Here is a 9,679-nt window from a genome sequence, read left to right as displayed (position 1 = left end):
TTTTTAAACAAAAGATTAGTTTCGCATGCGCACGTGACACTTTCACGTGCGAACGTGAAACTTTCACGTGCGCACGCGAAACTAAACTTTATTTAATTTTTGCTCCATGTCCCCTTAGGGGATCAGGGAGTCCTGATCACACTGTCAGATCTTATTTTTGCGATAACATCCAGTTGCCTATACATTATACTATTCCTTACTTTAAGGGTACTGCCTATGGAGCCCCTAAGGGGACATGGAGCAAAAATTAAATCAAGTTTAGGTTCACGTGCACGATAGACCTGTCCCGTGCTCACGTGAAACTATCGCGCGCTCACGTGAAACTATCGCGCGCTCACGTGAAACTATCGCGCTCGCACGTGAAACTATCGCGTTCGCACGTGAAACTATCACGTTCGCACGTGAAACTAAACTTTAAAAAAAATTCTGCACATGAAGGTTTTGCGTGAGCACATGAAAGTTTCACGTGAGCCCATCAAAGTTTCACGTGAGCACATGAAACTAAACTTTGATTTTTTTGCTCCAATGTCACCTTAGGGGCTCTGTAACTGCCCCAGTGACAACCCAAAACCATTTTTTCCAGATAATGATACCAGCTGTTAATGAAATGTAGCGTTTCCAAAATAATGCATCCTGGTGTTCTTTGGAGCATTAAATGTAAATACAAAGAAATTAAGGACAAATGCTTCCATAGGTCTTAATATTTTATTGATTCATTTGATTTTTCAAAACTATTTTTTCATAATAAATCTTCACTTTGAGGTCATCAAAGAATTGTCACAATAAAAACAAAAGAAGGTATTATAGAAAAATTGTACACAAATAAAAAACACACAAAAAACAAAAAGCAAACATTTTATTCAGAATGTCATATATTTTATACCTCTTGTACATCTCACACAGTACAAGATAGCAGAGTTAAGAATGTTTGCAAACACTTCTGAAGGGTTGTTTTCATATCTTTGTTGTGATATTATCCAATGCCTGAAATTTTGGGGACTGAATTCATTAGTGTTACTTTGAGATTATGATATTGTCTCCCAGCAGATCTGAGTTCTAAATACCATGCATAATTTGTTTGGTCACTAAGACAAGCAAGAAAATATTGCTTAAACAGTCCAAAATCTTAGTTCGTTTTCCCATTTCTGCTCGCTTTCCCAAAACGTATACTCTTGTGTTTTCATGTTGACACAACGGCAAACACAAAAGAAAAGAAAAGAAGAGGGAAAGAAAGGAGTATGGCCAAAATAACTGATGTTGAAGATGCACATAAAAGAGGGAAAAAACAAAATCTTCATAGCTAATGGCAGAAACGGCTCTATCGCTATAGCAACACATCAACATTTAATTGTCTGTTTTTCATTGTTTTCGCCTTTGTTTTTTCTAAAAAAAAAAAAAAAGTTTGAAGAGCAGGTATACTGTAGTTGGCATCATCTATATAACAGGCTATAAAACACCACTTCAGCCACAGTCCAGAGAGCACACAGATAGTCTTTGCACCGTATATAAACATGTAATAAGATACTTTACGTGCATGGAGTTTTTCTCAATCTATCCCATACGGCCATGGCAATCCTCCTCATCACCAGCGTAATCTGTCATCGTTCTGACAAACATACAAACAGAAGAAAATCCAACAACCTTTACACTTGGATTGATATTTAAGGCCTCCGCACCTCTCTTTGACAGCAAGATCTTTGTCCGGGGCGAACGGAAATCAGTTTCATTTCTCATCCAGTCTTGCAATACTGCCATCAGAAATGGGAGTCAAATACTTTGGCTGATTCAACAATCATAGGTAGCATCTCATTGTAAGTCCTTCTTTCCTTTTCCATCGGGTCAAACGAATGTTTGCAGATGTTTTTCTGGCTTTAGAGGGAAAATGTTCTGGCAACACATATACAGGCAACATAATATGAAATACATTTAAATCTAACCAGTGGCCGTGTCTGTCAGCAATACACTTCTTCAAGGCTGACTTGGTCCAATCCCCCTCATCCACAGTTGGCTACACAGAGCCTCTCCAAATATTGGGTCCGTTCTCTGCTTTGATTTCGTTTTGTACACACTTTGCAGCTGGGTCAAGTTCTTGTGTGCTTGGTTATAAAGTATATTTCGTCATTGTTAGTAACAGTATATCACGTCTTAGGTAAAGCTAAGACAGTTTTTCAATCTTTTTTTCTCAATTACTATACACAAGTTGATCTCCCCTCCCCTTTAATGTGTGAGTTCGGAGCATTGGATCTGTGGATGGGATTATAAGGGGGAGGGATGTCTGTAAGATCAGACATAGTACTCTTTGTCCTTGTTTTTCTTATCCTTTTTATTTTTGGGAACGCAGATGGGTTTTTCTTTGACCGCCGCTCCGTTGGGCTGCGTGGCTGAATTGCTGATATAGTTGCGACTCTCGTCCACGTGGTACGAGCCCTCGTCGCGATTTCGGTATTTGTACATGGCGTACAATAGGATTAATATGCACAGGGCGGCGGCCGCGACAATGCCCACGACCATCCCCGTAGTGCTGCTGGACTCCCGGATCACCTCCGGGCTGGGGTAACCCTTCGCTTCGGGCAGCGGAGGGTGGGCTGTTGATACACAAGAGGGAAAAGAGAAAAAGAGAGTATTCATTAAAGCTACAGGGATATTCAAGTACCACTATCTCTTAGGGATGGCTATAATGGATTAAGAAACTCAAAGTAGAGTTTCGTAAACGCCCGATACTGTGATTTCAATATCCCTGCTACTTTCGAGCCAGTTAATAGTATTAGTCAGGTAACGAGAAATGGGCTACTAAGACGTGGAATGAAATAATGTGTGGAAGAGTAACTGAAGGAACAGGAGAGAGACACGAAAATCAATATTTCTCCGCCAAATTGATTCCTCTACTGACGAGATCAGATATCCTGCTGAGAAACAGCTCTAGAGTCACTTCTGTAAACAGGACACAAGGCAAACTAATGATACTCAACCTTAAATGCGCCAATCCACTGCTTCTCTCCAAATGTTTACTATAGGCCTGTGCAAACATACATCTAGATAAGCGTGTGATCAGAATTGATATGCTGCATTTTTTCCGTGAGCTTCGACCAGCGAGTGAACTTCATTTTCTGGCTATTTATGATGTGTTGTGTCGGCATGCACCATGGTGTAGTTTGTTCAGATTTATGTGTGTCCGTGAGGGGACTGTAACTGTGAGGCAGAGCATAATTGCTGTATCAGACACCTTCAACGAAGCCGTTTGCAGCTTTGGTCCGACTCGTTGCAACCCGCAGGTGCAGGAAATGAGACGAAGACAAAATACAGCCGGGGGTTATGAACGGCGACCTCCTCAAAACCATTTGTTTTTAAAACTATCGCATGCTACAAGACACATACGCCTGTTATAAGTCTCTGTACTCCAGTGTTGTTTTCGTCAACGATGACGATAACGAAATGATTTTGTTGACGCACCTTTTTTTATGACGATAACGCAACTATGACAAGCTAAAAATGGCTCTAAGGTGACGAAAACATGACGAGACGCTTTCGAGTTTTCGTTGACGAGACGAGACGTAACGAAAATTATTATAAGTCTTACGTACACAATGCATGCCATTTCTGCCTATTTTGCGTGAAATCTGTCTGTTTTAGCTAAAAAGTATCAGCAAGTATCAGTATGAAGCTGCTGCTTCCTATCCTTGTTTTGGGTATGCTCACCACCTGGCTGCCACCATGCCGCGCACCAGATTTCACACAACAACACACCTGTGGCGAGTTCGAAGGACCGTGGTGGTGACGCCAATAAACGGAAATAACGAGATGATTTATAGACATACTTTCAGTATAATCCATCAGAAAGAAAAACGGAATGCATATTGGGTGAGGACGGTAAATGTGGCCACAAACTAGGTGGAAAGAATACCACCAACCTCAAGCGCCACCTAAAAGATCATCATGCTAATATTTTTTTAAAGGTAACCAACAAGTCACGCTGTTAACATATCATATACATTCAATTTTACTCAACAATCGGCTTGTGACACATTTTATAGTAAGCTTAAGGTTTTACATGTATCTACTTGTCAAACCTAAGCCCATTTACAATACTTTTTGTGGTGTATTTAAATAACAAGGCAAGGCACGCGTTTCTCAACTTTATAAGCGAAGTCTCAACGTAACACACAAACTCAACATGAGGGTATATCAGGCTCAACTATTTTGTTATTACATGCGCAGAAGGCACAACGGCAAGCCCTCAGGGACAACCTTAATGCACATTTTAATAGTATTAAATACACCACACTTTTTAACCTAAATTATTTTTGTTAAAGAATACTTTTTTTTTACTAAAATTGACTTAAACTTGACTAAAACCCTTTTGCGTTTTCATCGACTAAAACCTTTTTTTCAAGTTTATAAGTGACTAAAATGTGACTAAAACGCATTTTCGTCCAAAAGACTAAGACTAAAACTAAAAGGGCTGCCAAAAACAACCCTGCTGTGCATCTGGTTCCTATGTTTGTTTCTGTGTTAATTAGTAATGTTGCATTTTGATTCGTCAGCATGTTTCTCATTGCACATTTGCACGTATAATATGACCACCGCCCGGGCCACTTGCAGCCGCGGTACTGCCAGCTGAAGGACTGGGTTAACCTTTGTACTTCATTTTTCATGTCAAAAGCGGTTTGTGCAGTTGACTGAGTAACCAGGATGCACCCGCTGAGTGGAGAAATGGAAAAGCTGTACATGCTATGTTAGCATGCTCACTGGCCTTTTCCAACAATATACCTCCTATAAAATTTACCGGGTCTCTTTAACCTGTACGCAATAAATCAACGTCTAAATCAGAAAGGATTGGGGGTAAATAAAAAAATATAATTGCAAAAGTCTTAGGCCACCACCACCAGACTTGTTGTTTGAGAAGTGTTAATGTCCATCCATATTTATTTTTTATGTATTTTATTACGATACAAACAGAAAATACAGGAAATATGTACAAAATAATAAAAAATTTAATTTTCAGGACTAAATGTCTTCTTTAGGCATCGTTGGTCTTTAGTGTGGGGGCACTTAACACATCTGGAACATTTTTGAGCAGAATGAAGTAAAAATGTCTTTAAAATTTGAAATTAGGGTTTAATTTTATTTAGGTTTAAGAGATCCTGCAGTTTTTGCTCAAGTGGAAGGGAGTTTACTCTAAATACTTGACATATCAGTTTACATTTTTATACAGTTTTTAATACTACATACACATTTCATGTATTTTCTGGATGTATTCTATTAAAGAGACTGAGAAACAATTATATATGATCACTATTGCAAAAACAACAAATCTAATTCTGGCATGGTGGCCTAAGACTTTTGCACAGTACTGTATATATACTTATATTATATTATATTATAATATGAGACACTGTCTGTGAAATCCATGCTAACTCATCATCTAATTTTGGGATTAGGATCATTAAAGTTTCATTTCAGTCATTGATTTTACATTAATTCCAATCTTTGACATGACCTTACTCAGTCAATATCAAGGTTATATTTTCACAGAATGATTTTATGCAGAAAACCGTGAATTTAGATGAATTTCCCAGACTTGTTAACAGTTATGATTTAATAATGGTAATTTGTAAAAAAAAAAAACAACTCAGTGCCAAAACAGGCGAGCCAGCAATAACACAACAGCAACAACACGAATTGTTGTGCAAAAATGTGATGACAGGCACAGTTTTGTTTAATGCAATAGGCTATTTAATAACTCCCTCTGTGCCAAAAAGAAAATTAAAATTCTCAGTATATTTACAGCATATGAACTGTAAAATAGGGTAAATAATACAATGTGACATAATGGGGTATTAATGTCTGTTTAAAGATACATTAAACTTTAATTTTAGCACACGCTGTGAACATTTCAGTATAATCAGCATGCGTACGGAAAATGAGAAGGAAAGCAACAAAGCGCTCAGGTAACACAGTTCCCAGACCTGGCACAGCACTACAAATTGAAAACCAATAAAAGCTATCCCTCCAGTGTTCATCTGGGTTTCTGTCTTAACCATCTGTGCCAAGCGACAGCTGATGTTGTCTGTCACTTGGTTTCCAATTCGGTGGAATCGGGAAGCCACACTCACACGATTACTCATTGGAACAAAATCAAATTTCTTATGTATATTGAACATAAGACGTGCGCACGAATTTTGGAATTTGAGAAACATTGCATCTTATATGACTAATCTCTCAATTTCCACAAAGAAAACTATGAAAAAAGAGTCATAAAAACACAAGTTTTAGTATACTGCAGTGCATTGCTAGTATGTGAGAACAGCCAATCAGAACACATCCTGTTTGTCACAATTATAAACTTGTTTTTTCCGCTTTGAGGACAAAAACAAATTGCTTGGTGTTAAATTACATTAACACTGCATTTGGCATATGCTTTCATCACAATATTTCTATAAATGTTTTCATTTTTCTCTTGTAAAAAGCATTTGCCTTGGGTGAAATTATGCAATTTGGTATTTGGAATGCTTTTAAACGTGTATTTACACTATTGCTACACTGACTTAGTATTTTTGTCTTGTTTTCAGTAAAAATATCTAAAAATTCCTAAATTAAGATGCCCCTTCTTGATGAGCAAAATGACCCAGGAAAACAAGTCCAGTTTGTAGACCAACAAATATCAAATTTAAGTTTGCTTGCATAAAACAAGCAAAAAAAAATCTGCCAATGGGGTAAGCAAATTTTTCTAGAATTTTTCTTGAATTTAGTGTTTAAGAAAAATGTTCAAGGTTTTTTAGCTTACCCCATTGGCAGATTTTTTTGTTTGTTTTATGCACAAAATAACTTACATTTTATATTTTTGGTCTAAAAACTATAGACTTATTTTCTTGGTTCGTTTTGCTCATCAAGAAAAAGCATCCCAATTTAAGAATTTTTTGATATTTTTACTGAAAACAAGACAAAAACACTGGGAATTTTTTTTCTTGAAAATCATTTTTTGCAGTGTACTAAGTGCATTTGGTAAAATGTCAAATCCGATGACTTTAAATTTGATATTACAATTTATTAGACATACAGCAATAAACTGCAGTACAATAATCATGTAATGTCAATACTGAAAAGTAATCAAGGAGTGAACAATGAAGATGTGCACAGTAAAAATATAAAAGAAAGATGACTAACCTAACCCACCTGAACTTGGGTCGCAAGGGTCAATATCCTCATCATCGCTGGGACACTCGGCTGATGCCACCAGAAGGTCATCCTGTACCAGAGAGACAGAGAATAGAGAAGGTTGATCAAAACACCTTGTGGCATCATTACAGTTTTATTGGGCTGCTGTATCATCTAAGGCCTCATGCTGAGAGAAAGAGAGAGAGAGAAGGGGAGGGAGAGCGAGAGAGACAGACAAGAAAATGTCCTTATGGACTGTCACTGACAACTCTCACAGGTGCTTAAAGCTTTGAGTAACAGACACGATCAAAGGTGTCCTAACTGTCAAAGGTCGCAACTTTTCGCGGAAAGCGACTATTTCTCTGGATTATAACGTGTCAAATCAACTTATAGTACAGTCTAGAGAGACTTCCACATCAAGGTGGTTCAAAATATCGATCGGAGCAGCACACACACACAAAAGATTTCAATCCCTTGGCGAATACAATTTTGCCAGCACTTGATGTATAAAGACGGTCACACAGAAACATGTGGTATGGGAACATCAAATCCCCTCGCATCCTTCCCACCGGGAAACAATCTTATCAAACGTGCCTTTAATCTGTAATAAAACCATAGGCAGCAAATCTGCACAGAAGCTGTATCAATGACAACGGCACACGCAACAACACATGCTACAAGAAACCTTGCCTCTGCTCCAGTGATGGTTCCAAAAGGAAAGAAAGCCATGTTGAGATTTCACGGTTCGAATTCAAAAGATGCTATCCGACCGTTCGTCTCGCCGCAAAAGATTTCTCCATCAACTATGCGAAAAGGCAGCGAGCTTTACTTCCTCACGGCACTACGGCAAAAATCCAATCTGACGACGTCTCTGTGGTGGCATCCATGTAGTGCTAGTCTTCACACCTCTATCTCTCTTTCTGCAATTAGCCAGAGCGCGTACGCGTTCGCCAGCTGGTCAAACGTGTACATGCGAGTGTGTTTGTCCCAATAGAAATGTAGGACTGGCTGAGTGTCTACGTGTGCGAGCAGGGAGGAGAGACATCGATTTGTCTCTGTGTGCTCGCGCGGTCTGCCCACAGGCTGCGGGGCAATGCCCACGCCAATCAGGACCTTTCACCATCATCACAGTCTGCAGACCACATGAACAGAACAGAGAAAAAGGGTGTGGGAGTGCACCCTGCACAGTTGTTTTAAAGTGGTTGCCATAACCACATGGTTGCCATTTTCCTTGCAGCGATATCTGTTCAACTCCCAGCTCTCAAACAGCCTGCAAGTAGGTCAGCGCGAGTGAATTATTTAGATCCCTGACGTTACAGTGCCGGTTGCTGCTGGAAGGCTGGGAGATGTGGAGGTAATGCGTTGAAGCGGGATTGCACTACAGAGCCTTCGCTAAAAGGACGGTAGCGAATTTTGGAGATGGGAAAAATAATAACATACAAAGAAAAGGGATTCTATGAGCCAAGGGCTACTGATATTTCTTGTTCCCTAAAATGATGCTGGTTCTTACTGTACACTACAGTAGGTGCTTGGCTGGTCAGAACCATCCTATGTTTACACAGAATCGAGAGTCGAATGATGACGTATAACATAACCGTACAGTACTACTTAACCTGTGTAGAAATAAATGTAGAGTCTTGATGTCCTGATATGACATTTGATGCAACCGTAAAAAGTTATAAGGCATTAAATAGCAATTTAAAAAACAAAATAAGAGTTTGCGAACACATCTTAATGTCAAAAATTATTATATAGTATGAGTATATAAAAGTGTTTAATGCATCCAATGCCCATTTTTGAGTTTACATGTATATAAAATGAGATCATAATTACTTTAGATTTAAGGTGGCATGTTTCCCTTATATTCACATTAGTAATAAACCCATTTTAACCAGTTCTGACCATATGGCATTCGACAAAGGATTAGGAGAAATGGCATGTTCTAAAAAAGCATGTGATTGAGCTTGAGACAAGTTTTCCCTTTGGGCGTAACTATAAAGATAACAAGATGTTAGTGCATGAGAAATTTTAGTAAAGAATACAAGCACCAGTCTTGAAGAAGACAAATTTATTATAACATTGACTACGTTTACATGCACCCTCATAATGCGATTATAATTGAATTTTGGCAATATTGCAATTACACTATGCCTTATGTAAACACAATACTTTGATAAAAACAATTCAATGAAGCTTATAATCGCAGCAAGCATAATCATATTAAAACAGATGACGTACACCGATTGTAATCGCGATGCACGGCCATGTAAACACTTTAATCGCATCTACAGTATAGACAGTTTTATCGGATGCATGTGCGTTGTCCCAGATTTTACTTCAGGTTTCTGTTTGTTTAATGAAAATAACAAATGTTTTAGTTTTGCTAAACACGAGGGAAGATGGCCATCATGGATCATGACGCTTTATACTGCAAAAATGACTTTCTTACTTAGTATTTTTGTCTTGTTTTCAGTAAAAATATCAAAAATTCTTAAATTAAGATGTATTTTCTTGATAAGCAAAA

General features: G+C 38.3%; 1 protein-coding gene across 15 annotated transcripts in view; it reads right to left on the bottom strand.

Annotated features, from left to right (window-relative positions):
* Positions 1-691: 691 nt before the first annotated feature.
* Positions 692-9,679, bottom strand: part of nrxn1a (neurexin 1a) — a 212,578-nt gene continuing 203,590 nt past the window's right edge. For 13 of the 15 annotated variants that reach the window (XM_073866955.1, XM_073866965.1, XM_073866957.1 and 10 more), the window contains 2 exons: positions 7,165-7,246; positions 692-2,585 (listed from right to left, as the gene is read on the bottom strand). In XM_073866955.1, coding sequence (XP_073723056.1) covers positions 2,284-2,585; positions 7,165-7,246 — 384 coding nt within the window. In that variant the 3' untranslated portion in view covers positions 692-2,283. The remainder of the gene's footprint in view (positions 2,586-7,164; positions 7,247-9,679) is intronic. The other 2 variants (XM_073866956.1, XM_073866966.1) reach the window with 1 other exon arrangement.

This window comes from Misgurnus anguillicaudatus, chromosome 4 (genome assembly GCF_027580225.2).
Source record: "Misgurnus anguillicaudatus chromosome 4, ASM2758022v2, whole genome shotgun sequence".
NCBI classification, from domain to species: Eukaryota; Metazoa; Chordata; class Actinopteri; order Cypriniformes; family Cobitidae; genus Misgurnus; species Misgurnus anguillicaudatus.
This window is presented reverse-complemented; position numbering and strand designations above follow the sequence as displayed.